The 25,706-nt window shown below is 41.2% G+C and overlaps 1 protein-coding gene across 2 annotated transcripts in view; it reads left to right on the forward strand.

The window, feature by feature from the left end:
- The window catches only part of FRY (FRY microtubule binding protein), a 328,357-nt gene that overhangs the window by 109,196 nt on the left and 193,455 nt on the right, over window positions 1–25,706 (forward strand). For both annotated transcript variants that reach the window (XM_059995989.1, XM_059995991.1), the window contains exon 2: window positions 11,808–12,007. In XM_059995989.1, coding sequence (XP_059851972.1) covers window positions 11,808–12,007 — 200 coding nt within the window. The remainder of the gene's footprint in view (window positions 1–11,807; window positions 12,008–25,706) is intronic.

The following is a 25,706-nucleotide window of genomic DNA, read 5'->3' on the forward strand; positions in this document are numbered from 1 at the left end:
CCCTGCTGCTCTGTTCTAGTGTTAGGAGACTGGGAACCCCCCTCTGCTATTCCCAGGAATACCTAGCCAACAGTTTTCAGTGCTTGGGGGGACAAGAACTCCTGCCACGGAGGGGGGGGGGATTTTGAGAAAGCTTCTAGAGTCAGTATTCTAAAAAAGTTTCTCCAACGCCTTAACCATTATAACATCTCACCAGGGAAACATATCTTGCATGACTTTCTTATTGGAAAATCGTGATGTGACAGGATTTCAGATCATCTCTGTAAGATGTAGGACCTTCCTTTCTGCTCTGATGGGCCCCATACAGGTTCCCACCTTCATTGTTTTTCTCAGAGTTGGTACAGTGGTCTTTAATTTGTGTTGTCCCTCAAACAGCCCTTTTTTTAGCCCATCCCATACAACAATATCGATCAGCATTCCTCCCAGAAACTGGCTAGCTTCAAATAGAATCCAAACTCGTTGACTTGTCATCCAAGACCTTAATTCTAATAATAAGAATTAAAAACCTACAGTTTTTTCAAGAGTCAAAGGTTTTTATTAGGATGATGAAAAAACTGTAAAGTACTGAATACTTTTAAATGATATAAAAAGTGGGTAAGGCACTGAATATTTATTATTGACATGATATAATGGCAAAGGAGAAAGACTAGAGAAGAGGAAGTTGTCATTTGGATAGAAAATTCCCCTTATTGCCTCCTTATTAAAAAATTATGCACAGGGGTTTCCCTGGTGGCACAGTGGTTAAGAATCTGCCTGCCAATGCAGGGGACACGGGTTCGAGCCCTGGGCCGGGAAGATCCCACGTGCTGCAGAGCAACTAAGCCCGTGCGCCACAACTACTGAGCCTGCGCTCTAGAGCCCGCGAGCCACAACTACTGAAACCTGTGTGCCTGGAGCCCGTTCCCTGCAACAAGAGAAGCCACCGCAATGAGAAGCCCGTGCACCGCAATGAAGAGTTGCCCCCGCTCGCCGCAACTAGAGAAAGCCTGCACACAGCAACGAAGACCCAATGCAGCCAAAAATAATAAATAAATTTTAAAAAATTATGCACAGGAGGAGGTCAAGATGGTGGAGTAGGAGGTCGAGGAACTCACCTCCCTCAGTGATCTCATCAACAGTACATCTACATGTGGAACAGCTCCCGCAGCAAACCAACTGGAGACTTGGAGAAAGACAAAAACCTACATTTTTATAGGACTTAGGAGTTTAAGTTTTTCATATATATACTTGTTCAGTGATTTCATTCACACAAAGGCTGTGCACTGTGGAATCAGACGGGTGTAGTTCCATTAAGTAAGCACAGTTGTTTAATTATGCCAGGCATTGTAGTCAGTGCTTGAGATAAAGACAAGATGTGCTCCTGTTCTTGAGAATTTCTCAGTTCCTTGGTGAAGACAGAGTCTGTGCATGTGTGCTGTGATGGGGATGCGTGGTGGGCGGGTGAGGGAGGACAGGACAAGGAGAGACCCTCAGCAGATGCCTCCAGGCACCTGCCATGCTGAGCCCTCGCCTGGGTTGTGCCTTTCTCATCTCTACCTGTCAGAGTCCTACCTGTCCTTTAAGCCTTGGGTCAGATGCCATCTATTCCACAAAGTCTGGCGAATCGGTGGCCTGGAACAGAGTTGATGCCTCTGTCCTTCTGGGTCTACTACAGGGTTTTGTGAAAGGCAGACTCTCAGCACCTAATGTTTTTGAAAAAATGTTGACACGAGTCCTGAATTTACAGCTCAGCATGAAGCCAGGTTTCCTCTTATGTCTACCTGGAGTGTAGGGAGTTGCCAGTCTCAGAAAGGTGGGTGGGAACCAGAGCAGAAATGGAGGTAGAACTGGAAGGGTCAGGAGTATTTGTCAAGGTTTCCTCTAGAGAGAAGACAGACAATGGAATCTCACTGGTTTATATTAATTCCAGGGAAGGCAAGTGTTGATTACTAAGTGTTTGAATAAGTGATGTTTTATACGGCGTCAGTGCATTTTTGTTTGTTTGTTTGTTTTTGCGGTACGCAGGCCTCTCACTGTTGTGGCCTCTCCTGTTGCCGGAGCGCAGGCTCAGCGGCCATGGCTCATGGGCCCAGCCGCTCCGCGGCATGTGGGATCTTCCCGGACCGGGGCGCAAACCCGTGTCCCCTGCATCGGCAGGTGGACTCTCAACCACTGCGCCACCAGGGAAGCCCGTCAGTGCATATTTTTATACAGTCATAGCATACTGGAGCTAGAAAGGACAACGAGGCCTGGCCTCTTTAAGAAGGACAGGTAAGGAGAGCAAAGACCAGTTGCTGCAGGTTCCTCTCCCAGGGACACACACAGCTGTGCTGGGACTCAGACCTTGGACTCTCCATTCAGTGCTCTTCCTCTGTTTCGCCTACAAAGCATTAACTTATTGGAGTTCATGAACCATATCAGTTTTGCTATAGGCAAAAGGAATGAAAAACACTTCTAAGAAACACAATGTAGAAACAAAGTGAAAAAAAATAGTAATGATAATAAAAACTTGCATTTTCAAAAAAACAAAAACACCTCTATCAACTGGATTAATTGGTCCCCTTTGCTTTCCTCAGAGATCTCAGTATATGGTCCCCAGGCCAGCAGCATTGGCATAACCTGGGAACTGGTTAGAAATGCAAATTATCAAGCCCTACCCCAGAGCCCCTGAATCAGGTAGGGCCCAGCCTTCCAGGAGAATCTGATGTGCAGAGTTTCTGAGCACCCCTGATCACATCAAAAGGTAGCAAATCTTTTTCAAAGCTAACATAAAAGAATGCAAGGCCTTGTCCAATGTATCATAGATTTTAAATTAAGGAATTTCAAATTAATGAGACTTTACTGCATAAAATGAGCCATAAGAGGAAGACAGTAGAAAGGAGAAAATACAAGAAAGAGGAGAGGATGGCCAGTGAGGGCCACATGAATGAGAGCCACATGTCAGTTCTGTTCGGGAGAAGACAGAAGTTGAAATTGAGAATTATCCCGCCTCTAGCAGGTTATTCTATCTCCTTTTGGTGAGAATGGACCTTGAAATGTCAATGTAACCTCATCTTCCTTTGCTCACAGATCTTGGCAAACATTCTCTCAGGCTCTGATGACAGTACTTACTTGGAAGATCAGGGGAAAGTCCATGTAATTGCATCTTAGCAGATGACAGACATTTATAAAGGAAATCACTCAAGTGTTACTGTCATTTCTCTAAGATAAAATACTGGAAGGTAAAGGAAGAGAGAAAGAAAACAGGGCAGTGACTTGATGCTTACTGTCTCTTTACTGAACTTTTTCACTCTCTCCAAGGTGTTCAGTCTTTGGGAGACCAAAGACAAAAACGGTTTTGAGAGGCAGCAGATTGAAGTAAACACAGAGAACTGTGCCTTCAAGTTCACTTGCTTCTTCTTAGGATAACAACCAGTTAAAGGTTATATCATCAGGAAAGAATAGTCTCTAGACCTTTCTAAGGTGTGTCATTAATCAGATTTCATATATTTATATGGGTCCTCAATTCTTTTTTCTTTTAAGATTTTTTTTGATGTGGAGTATTTTTTAAAGTCTTTATTGAATTTGTTACAATATTGCTTCTGTTCTATGTTTTGGTTTTTTGGCCGTGAGGCACGTGACATCTTAGCTTCCCGACCAGGGATCAAACTCACACCCCCTGCGTTGGAAGGCGAAGTCTTAACCACTGGATTGCCAGGGAAGTCTCGGGTCTTCAATTCTTGATTCTTTTTTGTACTCCTAGCCTTTCTTAGCCTCCTCTAATGCCTAAAAGATGCATTCAAGGTGAAGAAGACATACAACTGGGCATGGGACCCATGTCTGGAGGTTGTATGAGTCTTTCTAGAAAATAACCATCTATACTAATCCACAGGAAGCCTCATTCTCCAAATTACAACATTTATATTTTATCTTGTCATCCCTTGAAGTCCCCAAACTAGTTTATGCCAGGGGAAAAAGCCTTGTGGGTGGGTAAAGGGACTTATATTATTTAGTCTTCATCGCAAGCAACTGCTGTGTTTTAAGACAGGGTGATACGGGAAGCTCACAAGATATGCTGTCAGGTAAACATGGGTTCAGATCCTGAGTCAACCGCTCTGTGACCTTGGGCAGATCATGTAACCTCTTTGAACCTACATGGTCTTATCTGTAAAAGGGAGATTGTTTGACCTTCTAGGATTATTTTTGAGGATTAAAGATATTAATTGTCCTAGAGATATCTTGTGAACCCTGAAACTTGAAGGAACACAATTTGAGAATTATAGAATTGAGAGCTAAATAGTGTAAGAGAAAACAGGAATGTATTTAATGAACAAAAATGGGAAGAACATTTCACATTATTAGAACTTTATGGAAATTAATTAAGCAGAACTTAACATGTCATTGAATATATTTCTCTTCCAAGGCAAAAATTATTTCTGAGTATTTTTGCCTAGTAGTCTTTTATTGACCTACTTTGAAATATATACTATTATTTAGGAATCTTCTATCCCTTAAATATTTTTCTGTTGGTCAAGCTAATTGTTTCTTCTTATCCCAATATCTTTCACTTCTCCTTTTTATTTATTTATTTTTGGCTGCATTGGGTCTTCGTTGCTCTGTGCAGGCTTTCTCTAGTTGCGGCAAGTGGGGAGCTACTCTTTGTTGTGGTGCGCGGGCTTCTCATTGCAGTGGCTTCTCTTGTTGCAGAACACAGGGTCTAGGCACACGGGCTTCAGTAGTTGTGGCACACGGGCTCAGCAGTTGTGACTCGCGGGTTCTAGAGCGCAGGCTCAGTAGTTGTGGCGCACGGGCTTAGTTGCTCCGTGGCATGTGGGATCTTCCCAGCCCAGGGCTCGAACCCATGTTCCCTGCATTGGCAAGCGGATTCTTAACCACTGTGCCACCAGGGAAGCCCTCCACTTCTTAATAATACTCTTCAGAGGAAAATAAATCATCTGATCATAGTTGGAGGGTTTTTTCTTTTTGTCCTAATTTACTTTCCATGACCTTCAGGGTTTCTGGTCATTTTGAGTACTTGCAGTCCCTTTAAAATGCCATTTCTTAAGCACCCTCATAAATGCATTAGTGGACAATTTATTATTGGTCTATACACAGTGTGACACGTTCTCACCGTAGCTGCGTCATCCTTGGTTTATGTTTTATGCAATGTTCCTGTAATCCCAGTAAACAAAATAAGTCTTACAGGAAAGGAGGGATTGAGGGGGGGACGTATGGCCCTAAAGAAGGACCCAGTTCTTGGTTACAAAAGGGGTTTGCTCTCCAAACCTCTAAAATGAGCGAGGCACCGAGAACTGGCAGAAAGAATAATGTATACCCAACTGTGAACAAAGAAATCTAATCAGTTTACTCCTATTTTGAAAGATAAGGTTACTTAGATCTCTAGAAAGTAAAGTTGTTTAAATAGACCTTCATTTCTAGGAGGAGTACCTACTTTGAACAGTTACTACATACTATCTCAGGATACTTTAAAAAAAAAAAAGTAAACCATTTTCTTTTTCAAATGCTCACGGTGTGGTTCCAGTAATGGAAACGTCAGAGGAAGCATTGAGTGTTTTGAAAGCTGGCTCTTTGCTTGTCTGTCTTTGTAAGCTGCTGAAGAGCTGGCAGAGATGCCCCCTTTTCTGAGTCCTGTACTTTGTGAAGGAGGTGAAGAAGCCGTGTGTCTGGTCAGCATTTTGATTCATGCCCTTCACAGGCTGGTTAAAACTCTCATTTCCAATCCAACTGACACAGATACAGGCAGGCCACAGGGATGGATCAGAAAAGCAGACCCTGCCTGAGGCAAGCGCTCTGGGTTTTCTGGACACCAAGAATGCACGTGTCTTTCATCCCTCTCCACAACAGTTGTAGACTGTAACATCTAAGCACCTTTGGGCAGATAGACAAGAGCAGGTTCCTCTGTTTGCTCACTCAATTTAATTTTCCCTTCGTCTTTTAGCATATATTGCAATCTAACACACTTTGTGTGTGTGTGTGTGTGTGTGTGTGTGTGTGTGTGTGTGTGTATACACACACATGAAATTGCTGATTATATGACCCTGCCTCAGTAAACTGTAAACTCCATGAGGGCAGGACCCATCTGTTCACAGCTATCTTCCCAGTGCCTAGAACAGAGCCTGACGCCTCAGCCCTCATTCGTTAAATATTGGTTGAAGTGAATGGGTGAAAGCATGAATGGATGGTAGGCTATAACGAGCGATGGTATTAACGTGTCTGAAAACCTAACTGAGAAAAACAGTTGCTCTCCTGTAACATAGATCGCCACTTCTAGCCTCTGGGGCACTTACACAGGGAAACTCGTTACAGCCTTTCCTTTCCTTAGTGTCACAATAAAAATGTGGCTGCACCATGCGTTTTGGAGCTGTTTGTGCTGGTGTTGCAGTTAGGAGGTTAGGAATTCGTGGAAATGTGGGTAACTCAGGGAAATTGTACTGAAGACCGTAGCCAGCTAAGAGCAGTCAGGCTAAAAATTAAGGTATTAGTTGATGAAATTAGGGGAAAAAAGAGTCACCCTCAAAAGATCATCACTTGCGGTCAGAAATAGATCTAATAAAGAGGTAACGAATGGGCCGCAAAAGCCTAAAAGAGACTTCTAACAGATTAAGGAATGGAGCCTGCTGGATAGAAGAAGTAGACACCCCGTAAAAGGGGGAAAACGCCTCCTGAAACCATCCAGCAGAACCAACTGAAACAGAATTTAGCATGAAAGTAATAAAATAGCATCAACAAAACCCATTTAAGACCAAAGAAGAATTAGAACATGTTTCCTCCGAGATTAAAATGTAAATGGGAAAATATAAGCAAAGCAAATTTCCAAAGATTCAGTAGTTAGAGGCCTGATTAATATCTGAAAGTGATGCTCTTCTCTTCAACCCTGCCTCAGCTCCCCACCCGCCCCTAGGAACACCGGTTTCAGTGACTTTCTAGGGACATTGAGCTGCTGTGTGAAAATAGGAAGATGAGATGAAGAAAAGGACAGAGGATAAAGGCAGATGGAGTTGAAGCTTAAAAATCCATCACATACGAGAAATTTAAATGAGAAAAGTGTTTACTCCAAGTTAAATTGTTCCTTCGACTTGTGTTTAGGTGGGGAAGAGGAGATGATGGCCTGTCAGGACCCTTTTATCCTGAGGGATCCGTATTTCCAGAGGTCCCACGTTAAGAGGATGTTGACCATCCAGAGGAGCTGGGTGGACTGGGGCAGAGCCCAGTGGAGGGCAGGGCCTAGACCCAGCCAGTGGAGGAGAAGGGAGTGACCGGACCCTAGAATGTAGACAGGCTTCTTGCCCGGCTGGATAGAAAGCAGGGAAAGCAGTGGAGGGGAATAGACTCAAACTGTAGGGTGCCCTCAGTGCCCACGGGGGATTGCTTCCAGGAGCCCTGCAGATTCCAAAACCCGTGGATGCTCAAGTCCCTTATATAAAATGGTGTAGTATTTACATATAACCCACGCCCATCCTCCCGTATATTTTGGTTCATCTCTAGATTACTTATAATACCTAATACAATGTAAATGCTATGTAAGTAGTTGTAAGTACAGTCAATGTAAATACTGTGTAAATAGTCGCCAGCCCGTGGCAAATTCAAGTCTTGCTTTTTGGAACTTTCTGGATTTTTTTTTTTTAAATCATTTTCCATCCAGGGTTGGTTGAATCCACAAATGCAGAAGCAGAGGAGACAGAGGTCAGACTGTAACCGCCTGCATTTGCAGAGCTGGAAAATGGGGCCTTAGTGTGGCAATTACTGAGTTGGTGGTTGGTGTATATGTTTCGATGAAAAAAAGTTTTAGTTAAAAATCAGACCTATGAAGAAATAGATTTAATTTTTGAGAGCAAAGTTTACCCCTTAATAGACCAAAACGTTTTTAGTGTTTTCCTTTTGAAATGGAAACCTTTTGCAAATTTATATCGTTCTTTTTCCTCACCTTCTCAACTACAGGACTAGATGTTGAACTTATTCTAACCCTTCCACGGGACTCAGGCTTATCGTCGTGAACGCTAATCATGACAGCCTGCAGAATGGAGATATCCTTGCCCCCAGTGTCCTATTCTGTGGCCCTGTACTAACTGGCTTCGGGCAACTGCATTTTTAAGTTCTGGTGGCTTTTGAGAGTTGTGCCTTTTTTTCTTCTTCTGCTGTTAGTGCATCTACCCATAGATGTTGTACCTTTCCCTTATAATTTTCTGTTTCCAGACTATTATGAACTTAGAAAGGAGACAGTTGATCTTAGTTCTGTGTAGATTAAGGGCAAACAAGTGCTGAGGGAGGAGATAACGATTTTTTTCCAATGGTAGTGATCTAATGTTTAGTGTGAACTATGACTAAATTTCAAGTACCAGGAACATGTATTTTCTGCTTCTCAACTATATTTGGTAACAATCTATAACTTGAGTCACTGAAAGGTGCCATGAAAATTATCCTAACAAAAAGCTAGAATTTGTTATGAATTATGGTGGGAATGAAGAGGGCTTTCTAAAACTTGGGAGTGGGTCTGGTTCAAGGACACTTACCCATTAACTCTCACGGCATCTCCATCTGCCCAGCTGGTCTGTTTGCAGCCAGAATGATGGGCACCCTCTCCCTGAGTCGCTTTCAGCTCTGACACAGGGCTCCGCTGGGCTTGTGTAGTTCCAGCTCGCTAAGGCTGTGCACACAGACTTTTGTACTCACGAAGATGTCTGGGCTTTGAGGTATTGGCAGATACCATTTTTTATGATAGCAGTGAATTGGTACTTTGGCCTTTTAAATGGAAGAGTTGTCTGGGAGACATTCTGATACCTGCATTTCAGCTCTTCTCGTTGAAGATGCAGCTTTGCAGGAGGACTGCTACAGGTCACTGTTAGGAAAATTCTCTCACTATAGTTAGGACTTTTAAGCCCCAGAGTCTTATGATGATGGATCTGGTCTTGCAGTTGTATCCCATCAACCTGATTATTGCTGTCTTCTAGAAATGGATTAAGTCCTGTGGAAAACTAAGGGGAATAAAAAGTCCTCCACTTAGACTTCTTCGGTTTCTGTTTCAGTCTCAGTCCTGTGGCACAGTGCCCTTGATACATTAGAAAGATATCTCGTGGAGATCCCACGTCCTTCTGTAGGTTGGACCTGGGAGGCTTCCTACTTCCACCAGGTTCTTGCACTTAGGGTGGGAGGTAAGGCAGAGGAATGGACTTCATTTGCATCACCTGATTTTGAATATGCCCTTTAGAATTAATAGTACCTTTCAGTAAGCTGCAAGGAGTGCCGTTTACTAATGACTCTTCACTGCAAATGTTTCACCCTGTTCCTTTCAAACTGTGACCACTGATTCTTCTCATAGTCTTCCCTCCTTACGAATCATGTCAAGACATACAGAAATAAAGTTAGATGTCATTTATTTATTTAAAGAGATTTATTAAGTATTACCTGTGCGAAGAACTCTGTATTAGATCTGGGAGGCTACAGTCTTGTGCGGGGACACAGAAAAGTATGTGGTTCAGTTACAGAGCCAACCCTCAGCAGAACTGCGTGACTAATTGATAATGACTTCACTTTTCAGCCATCTCTGGAGCCTTCCTTAGGTCATGCAGGATGTACAAGGCCAAAGCGCGAGAGTTAAACGTTTAAACCTTGTCAAACAGACTGACCAGTGAGGATGGGCCTGGTGGAGTAGGTTTCATGGAGATGAGAGTAAGAGTGGTTCTGAAAGGCCAGGAGGATTAGATGAGCAGAGAAGAGTGGAAAGCAGCAGCGGAGGGACAGCAGGAAGGCGCAGGTGAGAACGGTGCACACCTGGGCCAGCGGGGCCATCAGCACGACTTGGGTGCATTCATACCAGGCCATGTGTTTGAAGCAGGATGAGGAGAATCGAGAGCCGTTGAACATTTTGAGCAGAGATGTGTTCGAATTAAGCTGAAGGAAGACTCGTTTGGTATGTGAAATGGGTGGAATTAAGCCAGCAGTGGGGCTGCCGTAATAATCTAGCCGTAGGTTTCCAAAGGCCTAGACTAGGATGGAGCTAGTGAGAATGGAGAAATGAGAAAATGGAATCGTATACAACCGATTTTATTTTATTTTTATAACTTGAGAGGCCGTATTCTTAAAGTTTAGTGGTAGTTGAGATATGGGAAGACCCTCCAGATGTAAGGGAGTCCCCAACTGTATGGCAGGTTAAATGAAGTAGAGAGGAGGGGATGTTAGGAAAGAGTAAGAAAGATGACAGAGAATCTACATGACGTGAGAACACGCTGGTAATTCCATAAAATTAATACAATTAATAAAATTTTTGCCTGGCTTCCTCAGAATTTAGCTTGAGATAGAAAGAAGTTTAAGAGAAGGCTTGAATTTATTTGTAGTTTTGAGAAAAGTGTGTTCAGCTTTCATGGAGAACTTTTTCCCTCCTTTATTATCGATGACATACCCCCATTCTCTTGACAGCCAAACCAATGTCCAAACTGGACAGTGGAGGGCAGGGCCTAGACCCAGCCAGTGGAGGAGAGGGTAGTGGCCAGACTGTAGAGTGTAGACGGGCTTGCTAGCCTGGCTGGATAGAAAGCAGGGAAAGCAGTGGAGAGGAATAGACTCAAACTGTAGGGTGCCCTCAGTGCCCACGGGGGATTGCTTCCAGGAGCCCTGCAGATTCCAAAACCCGTGGATGCTCAAGTCCCTTATATAAAATGGTGTAGTATTTACATATAACCCACGCCCATCCTCCCGTATATTTTGGTTCATCTCTAGATTACTTATAATACCTAATACAGTGTAAATGTTATGTAAGTAGTTGTAAGTACAGTCAATGTAAATACTGTGTAAATAGTCGCCAGCCCGTGGCAAATTCAAGTCTTGCTTTTTGTTTTTCTTCACTCCTCTCCTTAATCTCTGTATCCAGTCACCCAAACTATCTAGTTTTCCTTCTAATAGTCTACTTTATCATCGTCCTCTCCTCAGCATACCTAATGCCTGTCACCTAAGCTCACCTACTCTCATATTTCTTTCATTGAATATTGTTAACTGACCATCTTACAGGTACTTAGGTGGAAGGGGCTATTCCTTGTTAGAATTCAACATGTCAAAGGGTAGTCAAAAGTAGGGAGACATGAAATTTTCATTTATGAATAAAAAAATCTTTTTCTGTAACTGTCAAAGCAGTGGTCCGTCTGCTGCATCCTGAAAGGAGGCCACTGACTGGAGATTCTGCTAATGGCCTCTGTTCAGGATCTGATCCAAGTAGGGAATCTGCACATTTTATAAAGGATGGGGAGGGGCATCCCGACTTGAACCGAAGGATGGTGAGAGGGGAACGAACCCGCACCTTGGATGGCATAGATGGCAGTGCGTGAGCCTTTTATCCTTCAAGAGGGGCATCCCTTTCAGGAGCAAGAGCCAGCTGGGCTTCTGAAAATTGGTTCTTGGAAACTTCTGGAAGGGACGACCCCAGAGTCTTTTCCATTATTAGAATGAATCAAGAAGACAGAATGCCCCTGGTTATCAGGCAAACCAGGACAAGGAATCATTTGTTTTCCCCTGTGCATTTTCTTAGTCCGTTTCCCTGGAACGTAAAAAAGAAGCTAAAAGCATCCTAAATGTTTTAGGATTTCTCAGCTGTATTATGTCTTTGCAACACAATTTACCTAAAGCAATGAGGTAACCAGAAGTATTTCAAGATATATACGGCATAACACACACTTATATAATCAAAATAGTTAAATCCTAACTCCATAAGGCCAGGTTATGATGTTGAGTACATCATTCTTCGTGTGATTCATATCCTTATATTTATGGTTTAACATAGCCAATCTGAATATTGATGATGTTATTTTCAGCCAGTGAGAATATCCATTCTGTTTTTTCAGCTTCTCCAGTTGGCAACGGTTATATCAAGCCTCCAGTTCCACCCGTATCTGGCACACAAAAGGAGAAAGGGCCACCAACCATGGTACCCATCAGTGTGGACCCAGACAGCAAACCTGGAGAATACGTCCTCAAGAGTTTATTTGTCAACTTCACCGCTCAGGCTGAGCGCAAGATTCGAATCGTTATGGCAGAGCCCCTGGTGAGTACGCACAGGAGACTTGCATCTTGTTAAATTCATCTTGACACTGAATATAGCTTTTACAGCTCTGAGAAAGGATGGATGGCTTTTCCCCTAGTTTCCAAATGTTTGATACCATAGGTAATTTTTAAAAGATAATAGTTCAGTTTGCTGATTTAAGAAAAAAATTGTGGATGCAGGACTTCAAAACAGTCAATACAGTTCAGCAGCGCGCTTCACCACTGCATTTAGGACAAATAAGCATAATTTCACGTTAAGCCTAATTTAACGTTATTCATCATAGAAAAATCGTGTTCCTAGCCTCTGCTGTGTCATATACTTTAGTCAAAATCTTTTGTCCTATTTTTAAAGTAAAAGAAAAAACAAAAAAAATCGTCATTCTTCAAGGGCTGGCCTGAGCTCCCAGTCTGAGAACATATGGTCTCAGTGACATCTTATCCGAGGAAATTTTTTGGTGAGTCATTCAGAAATACCACTCTGTTATCTGAAAATTGGAAGACCGGAAATTCTTGACTCAGTTACCTTTAGGTCCATTCTTAGATAGATAAAGCCCTTCAACGTCAGTAGTCAGTATCTTTCTTTGCAAATGATTCTGCTGCAAAATAAGGCTTGTGGCTTTCGTCTTACGTTCATTACTTCAACAAGGGCTCTAAGGACAGTGTGCTAAATCTCCAAAGGACAGTCAGAAAGGAAGAAAGTCCAAATGGAAGATTCAGATTACTTGTTTTCTGACCTTGGTAGGCCACACACAATAAGAGAAAGGGAAGGAATTCAGAGTGACGCAGCTCTTTGTATGAAGCTTGGCTTTGTACCTCCTGTGAGGAGACTGGGACAGGAGAAGAGGTCTGGAGTTGGCTTTAAGGCGGGGGTCCCCAACCCCCGGGCTGCTGAGCTGTCTCGTTAGGAACCGGGGCCGCACAGCAGGGGGTGAGCAGCGGGTGAGCCAGTGAAGCTTCATCTGCGGCTCGCTCCCCACTGCTCGCACTACCGCCTGAACCATCCCCTGCCCCCCATTTCTGTGGAAAAACTGGTTTCTACGAAACCAGTCCCTGGTGCCAGAAAGGTTGGGGACTGCTGCTTTAAGACATCATAGCTTAAAATAATTGAATGTAATAGTGAGCCCACCGCCCAAGTCTCAAAAAAATACGTAACGGATGATATTCGACATCATCTGTTAAAAAGAACCTTTATAAGAATCACAATTTCAGGTTTGGGAATCAAAATTCAAGAATATTTAAGTGTATGGTTGCCCGAAAGTTACAAACTTTGCATTTTAACGTTTTTATTAGATCAGTGAATACTAACTTCCTATGAAGGAAAATGTTTTCTTGGTTTTACAGTTTAAATCATTTATAATAAATGAAACCTTAGTACTGTACCTTTTCCCCATTCACCCGTGTTTTTGTGTTTTTAGTACTCTTGCTACGAATAATAGCTAATATTTCTGGGGCACTTACTATGTGCCAAGCACTGTGCTTAACTTATGTCCTTTAATCTTCATGATGACCTTAGGTAGGTAGTATTTATATCCCTGTTTATAGATGGGAAAAGCTAGCACAGAGAGGGGAAAGTAATTGCCCAAGATCACACAGCATTGATTTGATTTCAAGCTCGTTCTCTTCAGAGCCCACCTCGGAACCATTCTACACTCTACTGCCAGTCATTTTCATGGAAAGAACCTTCTTTCACTTTTTTAAACAAGCCAATACAGGGATCCCCATAACTTGAGTCCAAAACACGTGCCCAAATTGCCATTGCTCCAAACAGTCCCGATCCCTGGGACCCTCTGAGCTCCTTGAGAGGTGCTGAGGCAGCCCAGGCCCCCTCCCCCTGCCAGTGTGGGTCGGGAGCCACCTGGGTTCCAGAGATCATGGGGGGAGTTAAGGAGGAGAGAGTTGGGAAGGCACAAAAAAGAATCGTTTCACTCCTTGACAGTGGAACAGTGCCAAAGTAGCAGGCCAGGGCTCTCTGAAATTGTGTATTACGGTGGATTTTCCCAAGAAACTGGGAAGTTGTACAGTAGTTGAAAGAGGTGCTTGAAAGGCTAGATCCTGAGCCATCCCTGTTTCCAAAATAATCGTGTAGATACTGTTACTTAAGAATTTATGAAGTAAAATAGTTTAGGTTTAACTTTTTCATCTTTAGTTTACTCAGTTTGGCATGTGTTCGCATGACAGTTTTCTTCCTGGAGTAAACATCATGTCTGAAAAAGTAACATGTACCACAGCTTTCTTTTAATTAGAGGTAGCCATTTGTGTTCCTTTCTATGAGACAAAGGTCCCCAAACAAGAAAAATGGAAAAGAAAAAGTGCAAGTCCTCTTCATCAGCAAATTTTCATTGTGTGCCCAGGGTGAGAGAGTTTATTAGATGCTGATGGCCAAGTAGATGGACATTGTGTTTTTAGCTGAAGAAATGTATTCAATCAATTTTCAGTATCGTTGCTTTTTATAAAAAGAGACTATTTACTCCCCTTGTATTTTTTGGCAGAGATGTAAGCTTCTGTGCCATTTCCATTTCTTGTCTGCTGAAAAGCGCTTAGTACTTTTTGCCCTTGTATTTGCTTACTTATGGGACAATAAATGTGAGTAGATTCTGTGGCTTGTTACCTGATTCTAATGTAAATGTGCATTTGGCATTTGTTCTGTAGCCATAGCGAGAAGAGGTGTTATTTTTGATGCATGTGTAGTACATTTAAAGGGAACTCCAAATACATGTGCCCTACTATTTCTTTTGCTGAGGTTGGCTTTATTTAGAAAGATGTTGAATCCTTTAAAAACCTGGATTTATGTGGGCTTGTACCATATCACAAAGTTGTATTCTGTTATCTCTAATATAATTAAAACCTGTATGGAATAGCAAAGGTAATTTTTAAAAATTTTGTAGTATAGATTTATTATCTATGGGGCTACTCAGGAATCTGTATTTTTCAGTTTTATTTAAAAAACTGAGTCCTTCAGAATTCCACATCAGTTAGACTGTGTGGGATCAATTATATACAATATTAAATTAAAGTTGTATTTACGAATTACCAGTATCCAAATAGGTAACTTAAATGGGGAAGAAAGGACAGGAACAAAAATGTTCTACCAAAATAAAATATTAGATATTTTTCTTGTTAAACATCTTTCACTGGTTCAGCAGTATTGTTCTTTGTATCCAAAAGATGCTCAGATCATATTCATTAATATTTATGGATAAGTCAATAATTTTATTCTATTTTTGTTGCTTCATGGGGTCGTGTGATAGCATTTGCTCTTGGCTGGTACCATTATTTCACCTTTCCCAAGTGAAGTGTTTTAAACAAGGTAAATTGGGTCATCTGTATCTTTTTTATATTTTTATTTCAAAACAGAAAAAGTACAGAAAACAATGTAACAGATGCTTTCCCTCTTGCCTCCTACTCCTTTCTTCTGGTTTAAATTTTCTTTTCCCCAAAGTATATCTTTTTGTAGTTCTTTAAGTAACAGTCAGTGGGTGGGAAATCACTCAGTCTTGTTTATCTTGGATGCCCATATTTTCCCCTCAATTATCAGTGATAGTTCAGCTAGGAATAGAATTCTAGTTTGACATTTATTCTCCTTCTAGACTTTTGACAATCTATTTCACCATGTTGCCTCTAGCATTGCTGTGGAAGAGTCCGGTTGATTTGCTATTTGTTTGTGGATTATTTACTTTTTTCTCTGTTTGCTTTTATGGTTTTTTGCTTTGTGTATAGTGTTCTGCAGTTTCACTACATTGTGTACTTAGATGTGGATTTATTTATTTTATATATATATATTTTTTAAATTTTATTTTTGGCTGCACACAGGCTTTTCTCTAGTTGAGGCGAGCGGGGGCTACCCTTCGTTGCAATGAGCGGTCTTCTCATTGCAGTGGTTTCTCTTGTTGCAGAGCACAGGCTCTAGGTGCACAGGCTCAGTCGTTGTGGCGCACGGGCTTAGTTGCTCCGTGGCGTGTGAGATCTTCCCGGACCAGGGCTCGAACCCGTGTCCCCTGCATTGGCAGGTGGATTCTTAACCACTGCACCACCAGGGAAGACCCTGGATTTATTTTTATTTTCTTGTTTCAGACGCATGTTTCTTGAATTGAGGGTTCATATTTTTCATCAGTTCTGGAAAATTCTTAGCCATTAATTATTTGAATATTGCCATTTCTCCACTTTTCCTCTTCTCTTTTTCTGGCATACATATTAGATATACATTTGACCTTCTCATGATATATTACATATCTTTTTACCCTTTAATTATTTCTACCTCTCTGTCTCTGGCTACTGCATTCTGAGTAATTTTCTCAGGTCTATCTTCAATTTATTAATCTTATCTTGGGCTATGTCTAATCTGTTGTTTAATGTGCCCAGTGAGAATTATAATTTTGGTGATAGAATTTTTTATTTCTAGAAGTACTGTTTTAAAATCTATTTAGGTGGGTTTTATTTTTTTAGGTTTTTTTAGGGTTTTTTTCCTAACGTTCAGCATTTCTTTTTTCTGTCTTTGATCACCTTAAACATACATTTCTGTGTGTGTCCTCTTTTAGGTTAGCCCCAGAGTCTTCACCATCTGGGCCAAATATTACGTTAATTTCTTGGTTTGCAAGTTTCTGCACCTAGAAGGTGATATAAATGTAAGCTCCAAACTCTTGTGAGACTTGAGACTGTGGTTTCAAATTCTTGGGGAGGATTTTGTTATTGTTGTTTTTACCTAGAACCCAGGCAGGGGTCATTGGAATATCTTTTCATCTTCCTGTGCCAGTGCATAGATTTGTCCCTAGTCCACTGTTTCATTGTTTAGGACCAGGGTTTATATAGGTGTCTTATTTCCAGTGTCCCACCTCTCAAGGCTCACAGCTTTGTTGCGTGTCCCCAAGTGGAAAACAACAAAAAGCCTCCAGCATAACGAGACCAGTAGTCCTCTCCCTGTGTAGCCACTACGTCACCTCATATCTTTCTGCCTTTCATTTCCCTTTTCCTTTCTTGTGAACTCATTTCTGCCTTTAAAAAAAAAATCTTATACTCCATTCAACATTTCCAAGTGTCTGTAGCATGTGAGTTTTTGCATTATGTTTGTCCATTATCCGACCAAAGCCCTCTGCACAATTCTTGGTTTGCCTTTCATGCAGATAAGGGCAGGTGGGTCTTTGCACTGTGAGGTTCCTATGCAAGCAGACGTTGCCATGGCGAGGTGGGGTGTCCCCAAGATGAATAAAAGGGAGAGTGAGGGGATGGTCACCAAGTCTTCCTCTTCTGATCCTGCCTGATGAGTTTCCCCTAAATACAACCTGTCCCTTTCATTCTCTTATTCAGATCCTTCATATCACACCCTTCTGCTCCTTGATTTAGCTCCAGCCTACCTTTCTTCCTCCATGGATCTTTATGTTTCAATTCTGTGCTTGCCGGCCAACGTGTGTACAGCACACTGTCCCCTCTTCCTGGAAGGCCCCTCATCTCTCCATCCTGCCTATCTTTCAAGGCCCAACTCAAACACCTTTGAAAGGTTTACTTGATTTCTTCCCTGCTGACGCCACACAATTATGCAGTTGTGGATATACACACTTGTAAATCTCTATTTTATCTGAACCGCCATATCATTATCTCAAGCAAACTGCCTTCATTAAGTAAGAGTATTAGAGTAGACTAGAATAGAAAATATCAGAGAACTTTATAGATTTTAAGAGTAGATGTTGTTTTACGGAACTTTCAGTTGTGTGTATATATATCAGACCTTGGTATAAAATGTATATTTTTATGGTATAAAATTTATATTTTAGGAGTGGAGGATACAGACTTTTTGTAAGTTAAAGAAGCACGTTACTAGTCTTTAAGTTCCTACAGGCATTAACTGTGTCTTATCTACACACACACACACACACACACACATATCCCTGTGTCTAGAAAATCTCCTTTATATACAGTAGACAGTGTTTTTTGAGTATATGAATGAATGAATAGATAGATGAATGAATGGATGAAAAAAATATTAATAGGGACTTCCCTGGTGGCACAGTGGTTAAGAATCCGCCTGCTAATGCAGGCGACACGGGTTCAAGCCCTGGTCCAGGAAGATCCCACATGCCGCAGAGCAACTAGGCCCGTGAGCCACAACTACTGAGCTCACGTGCCGCAGCTACTGAAGCCTGCATGCCTAGATCCTGTGCTCCAGAACAAGAGAAGCCACCACAATGAGAAGGCTGTGCATTGCAACAAAGAGTAGCCCCTGTTCGCCGCAACTAGAGAAAGCCTGCACGCAGCAACGAAGACCCAATGCAGCCAAAAAAAAAAAGAAAGAAAAAACTATAAAAAAATATTAATACAGTAGCTCAAAAGGAATGTAGGATCCTGTGTGTTTCTGAGGGTCGTCTTGCCAACCTCTAAACAGGTAATAATGGATCTTGTTCTGTCCTTTGTACCCCTCGGCAGATGAATGCCCTACAATCTGCAGAGTACAAGGGACGTTAATTCTCAGCCTTCTGCCTTGGGGCATCTAAGGATACCTCATTATTCATGGATACGATCACCTGCTCCCACTTCACCGGAGCAGTGTGTGAAGAAGAGAGTCAGGCTGACTCTTAGCGGTCGGACTCAGCCTCAGAATATACGCTCTCATTATCTCTGAGTCTCTCCGGTTATATAGCATCTGTCACTGGAGTCACAGGCAATTACCTTCTCAATAAACTCTCTTCCAAAAAACAAGGCTCTCCAGCTTTTCGAAATTCAAGAGCTCGCATAATCTTGACTTTGCACATTTAATGGAAAAGAAGGGATAAAACAACTTTTCATTCAGCTTGATCTGGATCTGAATCCCGATGCTGCCTCTTTAGTGTTGTGAGGCCTTGGGCCAGCTAGTCAGTCTCCCTTGTTTCTCATTTGCAAGAGCCTAGCTCATGGGGTGGGTGAGAGAATTCGAGGTAATGTGTGGAGCTGTGACGCAATTCTTAGCACGTTCTAGGTGCTCAGTTTTCACCGCCATCATCATCCTCATCGAGGAATTGGTATCAATAACCTCATCCTCTGGTATGTTTCTCTGGTGGCCAGCCTGGGGCTTCCTCTCTTTGTGTTCATCCAGAAGGAGTGGAAGCTTGAACAGGGTGGTTGGATGCCTGCTGTTGCCATGCCCTGTTATTGTCAGATGGTTGTTCTGATCTCTGCCTTGGCAATGAGAAAGGTATAGCTAAAGCTGGTTTAAGCAGACCTGGTCTGGATCCTTTAGGGATTTATGCTCTGGGAGGTGACAAAGGCAAACAAAAGTCTACAAGAGAAGGCAGCAGCCCCACTGGCTCACTGTTGTCTCCCGCAAAATACTTACGCGGGTATAAGTTGTGAGGACCTAGGAAATGAAACCAGGGATTTGAAGCGAGTCCACATAGAATGGTTTCCCAAGAGGAAATTTCACAGGCCCTTGAGGATCGGGGTCTCGGAGACAAGTAGGAACATTGTCGTGCCAGGTTGTGCTGGGAAATCAATGGCCCCAAATGTGAAAAGCTGGATTATTCAACTAAGTAAAGCAACTTCAGAAAATTTCATAACTTTCTTTTTTCTCATTCATATGTTTAAATTTATTGAAAACGTCAGAGGGAGAAATATCTAATTTTCTTAAAGTTAGTCGTCAAATCAAACTGATTTTTCCTTTTTTCCTGTTTTATTGAGCTATAACTGATGTATAACATTGTATTAGTTTCAGGTATACAACATAATGATTTGATGTATTGTGAAATGATCACTGCAGTAAGTTTAATTAACATCCATCACCTCACATGGTTACAAATTTTTTTTTTTTTCCTGTGGTACGCGGGCCTCTCACTGTTGTGGCCTCTCCCGTTGCGGAGCACAGGCTCCGGACGCACGGGCCCAGCGGCCATGGCTCATGGGCCCAGCCGCTCCGTGGCATGTGGGATCTTCCCAGACCGGGGCACAAACCCGTGTCCCTTGCATTGGCAGGCGGACTCTCAACCACTGCGCCACCAGGGAAGCCCAAATTTTTTTTCTTGTGATGAGAACTTTTAAGATCTACTATCTTAGCAACTTTCAAATATACAACATGGTATTATTAGTTGTTGTCACCATGCTATATGTTCATTCTCAGAACTTAATGTTTGTAATAACTGGAAGTGTGTACCTTCAAGAATTTTCAACCACACTACTCAGGCTGCCTGTTTTGTCCACCCTCCTTCCTATAATTTGACCAATACACAAAAAACTTGGTTTTTCATCACAGCCCTGCTACTAGCCTCTGCTTCCAGCAAAGTCACTTAAATGTGATCCATCATTGTTTTTTCTTCTATGAAATGTTCACAGTCAAGCCCAGTTTTAGCTCTAATGTGTATAACAAATGAAATATAAGCATTAACTCTCCACATCTCTGAGTGAATAAGTCATATCCCACTGAATCCACCTTGGTTAAAGCTTCTGTTGTCCTTGCGAGGAGCTGCAGTGAAGCTAAACTGGGTACTGGACCAGGGGTTTCATCTGGATCTACAGCCTAACAGCATAAAATGTCAACAGGAAGAAGAAGAAATTCTAACTCACCTAAGACTTAGAAAGCAAGTAATGTATTCTCTACTTTAATCGAAACGTGGAGAGAGGAAAAGATCTGCATAACCTCAAAAGAAGAACACACACCTTTCGTCTTGTCCTTTAGCAGAGCCTATGACTGAGCAGGAGAGCAGAGCTTGCCTTCCTGTAATGTTCCCGCATTTAAAAACATATTTCGGATGAAAGGTGATGTGACAGTGGGAAGATTTCATTATTGGGATTGCTTGAGCTTTGACAGCCCCTGCTCACAAAATAGCTAAGGGGTGAGATGCAGGCAGGAGCTTTCAGATGTTATCCCTGTGTTGAGCTTGGAGCATAGGTGAGGGAGGGGTGACAGAGACTCACTCACAGAGATGCTAACTGGGGGATGCTGGGATGGAGCCTTAACAATCATATAACATGATCTAGCTGGTTTGCTAACATAAGAGACACAAGTCAGGGAATTTCTGTTTTAATATAAGACTAAAAATGAACTAGAAGTAACACAAAATAGTTTCTTGGTGTGCACGAGTTTAAAGAAGCCAGGATGCCAATGTCTGTTGCACCCACACCACCAACCTGTAGGGAATGTGTCATGCCTTGAGACCAAGCCTGTAGGGACAGTGGTCACGGCCAGCTGGCACAAACATGGAAAGGCTGAGCAATTAGCTAATTACCGCAAGCTAATGTGGTTCTAGGTTCACGAAGTACTACTGCCTGTTGACGAACACTTGTTTCTTGGCCCTGCGTCTCAGGCTTTCAGCTCCTCCCCCACCTGAAGTCGCAGGGCTGGCATCAGGACAGCTCTCCAGTTAACCCCAAACTTAAGCTGGACATTGAGCTATAATAGACACAGGTGATCCACCACCAACAAAATAAGTACGGTGAGTGGTTCTAGTTGTTTTAATGAATCTGACTGTGTCTCTCTAAGTAAGCAAAGCCTTTAGTAAGTGAAATACACGCTCACTCCAGCCTCCTCTTAGGATTTTAGACCGGATCTGATGAGAGGTAAGAGACTATGGTTGGGATACAGTCTACTTGTAGTTATAAAAGAGCTCTTTTTTTTTTTTTTTGCCTCTGGCCCATATACAGATTGAACTTTCTGCTGTATTGTAGTCTTTTGTTTCATCTCTGCAGGTACCTGAATAGTCTGCTGATGTCTGGATACCAGAAACTATCAGATTCTTTAATCAGGAACTTCTTTAATATTTAAGGAATTTGTGAATTAGGGAATCCTGTTGCACTAATTGAAAGGCAGAATTACTACCTCTAATTAAATTTGAATCTTTATATGGTGAATTTCATGAAAACTGTTGTAATTAGTCATGCTTATTATAGCCTGATAGCCATTCACTAACCTCAGTGTTGATATTTCAAGATAGTATTTCATCATACTCAGATTTGCACGTTGGTGGGTTTTTTGCACTGTTGTGTATGCAAGTCTTCCTATACCACCCAGCTGTTACACGTCTGTCACCTAAGGATGTGTAAATAGCAGAGACAGCAGCTTTCGTATCTCTCTGCACTGTGGATTCAAGTCAGCTTCCCAAAAGGACAACCAGCTAGTGTTTTTAGCCAAACTTCTCTTTAAATAGAGGTTCCTCTTACTTCAACAAACCTAGTAAGGGAAATATAAAGAGAATAAAAATAATTTCTAGATTTAGCTGCCTACTGAGTATAGTGACAGAATCAAAGTAATGCTGTCCTTAAAGGAGACTCAGAAACAGTTCAGGTCAGATAAGGAATATTTATGTTACACTTGACAAAGTACTAGCTTATTTTCCAAATTATAAATTAAAAAATAACTTTAAAAATAGCTATTTCTTAGCAGAGCAGCTCAGCCTGGCACCCCTTACTTAATCTAGTAACACTTTCACCAGAAATCTGAAAACTCACCCTAACCCAGAAAGAAAATAGTATTAATAGCTAAAACCAGACAGAATTGTTGAAAGGTTGCATTTAGCCGCCGAATGAGGTGATCTTTCCAATGAGCTCACAAACTCACTTTTTTCTGTGTACTGTTCAACTTGAAGTTTGTTTTCCTTGTTATGAATGTTCTTGGTTTCATACAGATGAAAAGTTGTTCTTTTGTGACTGTTAAATGGAACTTTTTCGGCCATGAAATGAAATTTAATGCACCATGAGAGTAAAAGTTTCACTGAACCTTATAGCAAATAAAACATATGGAAAGTATCATGAAGTAATACCAAAAAAAAAAAAAAACCCAAAGGGATTTTTACTTCAACTTAATAGTATCCAATTCAGTTCATCCCTGGGTGAGGCCATAATTTTTATGTCCAGTGACTATGAGAAGATTATCAGAGTTTCTTCTTTTTGAGAGTACAAATCAGGTGAAGATTATTCCTCAAGTTATTTTCAGTCTAGCCTTTTCTGATTATATGCTTCTTCTTACTATGTATAGAGACATCATTTTTAACACAAAAGATCATTGGAAGATATATCATCATTTTTTAAGTGACAGAAAATACCAATAAAAGTAAATTCAGGGACTTCTCTCGTGGTCCAGTGGTTAAGACTTCGCCTTCCAATGCAGAGGGTGCAGGTTCGATGCCTGGTCAGGGAGCTAAGATCCCACATGCCTTGTGGCCAAAAAACCAAAAAAAATAAAACAGAAGCAATATTGTAACAAATTCAATAAAGACTAAAAAAAAACTGTCCACATTAAAAAGTAAGTTCATTAATATGACATAATAAGCATTGAAGGCCCTTTCCTACAATCACTATGATATAATATCACTATATTTCCACACAGCATTTTGCATTTTGACTTTTCTGAAAGTCATTAATACAGTTTTAGGCAGCAGCAGTCTTTAGCACTGTAGTCATTTTAACTGGCTAAAATTCCACAGGTCATGCTAACAATAAGAAGACATTTTATTAGGTAATTTTGATGGTCACTTACGTATGTATCTAGTATTTCCGACTTACACGATTCTTAAAATTCAGCATTCCATATGATGGTATTTCCTGATGCCTTTAGGGGTTTCTACTCAATTCATAAGTTGTAATCAGGGAAGTTTGGTGGAGGTTAGATACTATAATCTTTAAATACTTTGATTGACCTAAAATGTAGGTATTGCTTTTCTTTAATTGAGGTATGTTCACATACCATGAAATTCATCCTTTAAAATTGTGCAGTTCAGTGAGTATTCACAAAGCTGTACCATTAATTGCAGAATGTTGCCTTTTAATAACACTTCAGAAGAGAGAGTAGGTGAGTAGATTTTCATCTATTTTTTTTTTCAACTCTTTACCCCCTGGAGTTTTCCTTTTATTTTTACCAGAAAACCAAACCTTTTTTTTCTTAGTTAAAGTAATTGGGTCATTTCAGTTTTAAGTGGGAAATTTTGATTGGCTGCATGACTTTGGGTATGTAATGAATACTATATGATGATTATCATGAAGAGGATGCTGCCTATGAAATGGCCTTTTTTATCTCACGTGTAAAACAAAAATTCAAGATACTTAGGGGCTGTGGAACTTCTACAGGAATGAAAATGCTTACCCGTGAGTCAAGCCAAATTCCAATTCAGAAATGGCAGCAAGGGCAGCATCCCCCTTCACTCGGGTTCTAGCTGTTGGTTCAGATAACGGCGCTGTGTCACCAAATCCCACCTGAGAAGAGGCTTCTCTATGGTGCTGAGTGAAGTGGTTTCCATTCTCTAGTGTTGGCTACTGACCTGTCAGTAACGCCCTGAGAGGCACTTGGCTGGAAAGGCTTGTAGAGTGTGTGTTACATTCCTTTCCATCTAAATAATGCCCCGTATGTACCAGATTGGTCAGTCAGAATGTTCTAATTCCAGAGATTTACAGCCAGCACATTGGGATCAATGTCTTACCCCATAAGTGTCAGCTCTGTGGCTTCATGCGTACCCACTTCCCAAGGTTTTCTGGGATTCCCAGTGGTTAGCATAATAAATTGTGAACTTCTCAAAGGCAAAAACTATCATGCTTATGCTCAGGATGGACAGTGGGAACGAGACAGTGGTTCCCACTGCTAAAAGTAGGTCGTTACTATCAGGATTGCCTCCCCTCCTCCCTTTGGTGTCCAAGAAAATGAAATGCCTTTCAGACAGATTAGGGATTCTTCTTCCCATACATTCAGTGAAAATTTTTACTTTAATCAATATGCTTAAAGCATACAATACAATAAGCTACAGGGGTTTAAAATCTATGATTTGATGAATTTTGATAAATTCGTACACTGGTGTCAGCATCACCTCAGTCCAGACACAGAACATTTCCGTCATCCCCGGGAGTTTCCTGTGCCCCTGTGCAGACAGCCCAGACCACCACCCAGGGCCTCAGGCAACTGTTGATCTATATATAGATTAATTCCCATTTTCTAGAATTTTGTATAAATGGAAGCTCTAGTTTGTTTCATTCACCATAATGTATTTAAGGCGCTTCTGTTTATTATTTATCAGTAATACATTCATCGTTATTGCTGAGTAGAATTCCATTTAATGTATATACCACAATGTGTTTCTTCAGTTACCTTTGAATGGCCTTTGGGTCAAAAAACAGTGTTTTGAGTACAGTTTTAACCAGCACAAGTCTTTTTTTTTCCTATTCTTTTTCAGATTCTTTTCCATTATAGGTTATTATAAGGTATTGAATACAGTTCCCTGTGCTATACAGTAGGTCCTTGTTGTTTATCTCTTATATATATAGTAGTTTGTATCTGCTAATCCCAAACTCCTGTTATCCCTCCCCACCCCCTTCCCCTTTTGGTAACCATAAGTTTATTTTCTATGTCTTTGAGTAGCCAGCACAAGTCTTGATTTCCATAGATCATGCTAATAATTATAACAATGTATATTTTACAGGGTATGTTTTTAAGTTTTATGGAAGTATAGCTGATTTACGATATTGTGTTCATTTCTTCTGTCTGGCAAAGTGACTCAGTTATACATATATTTAAGTTACTTTTGATAGTAGCTTATAGATAGGTAGGTAGGTAGGTAGATAGATAGTACTTTCTATAGTAACTTCCAAGTGTGACTGTACTTGAGGCTATGCATTATACAAAGAGGAATAAGACAGATTTTTATAAGAATAACTGCCATTGTTTGGCTTACCTGTCATGTTTCAGACATACTAATTTTCACATTAACCCTAGCAGATAGGTAATAATAATAGTTCATGTTTCTCTAGTGCCTACTGAGTGCCAG

This window comes from Delphinus delphis, chromosome 18 (genome assembly GCF_949987515.2).
Source record: "Delphinus delphis chromosome 18, mDelDel1.2, whole genome shotgun sequence".
Taxonomy (NCBI): Eukaryota; Metazoa; Chordata; class Mammalia; order Artiodactyla; family Delphinidae; genus Delphinus; species Delphinus delphis.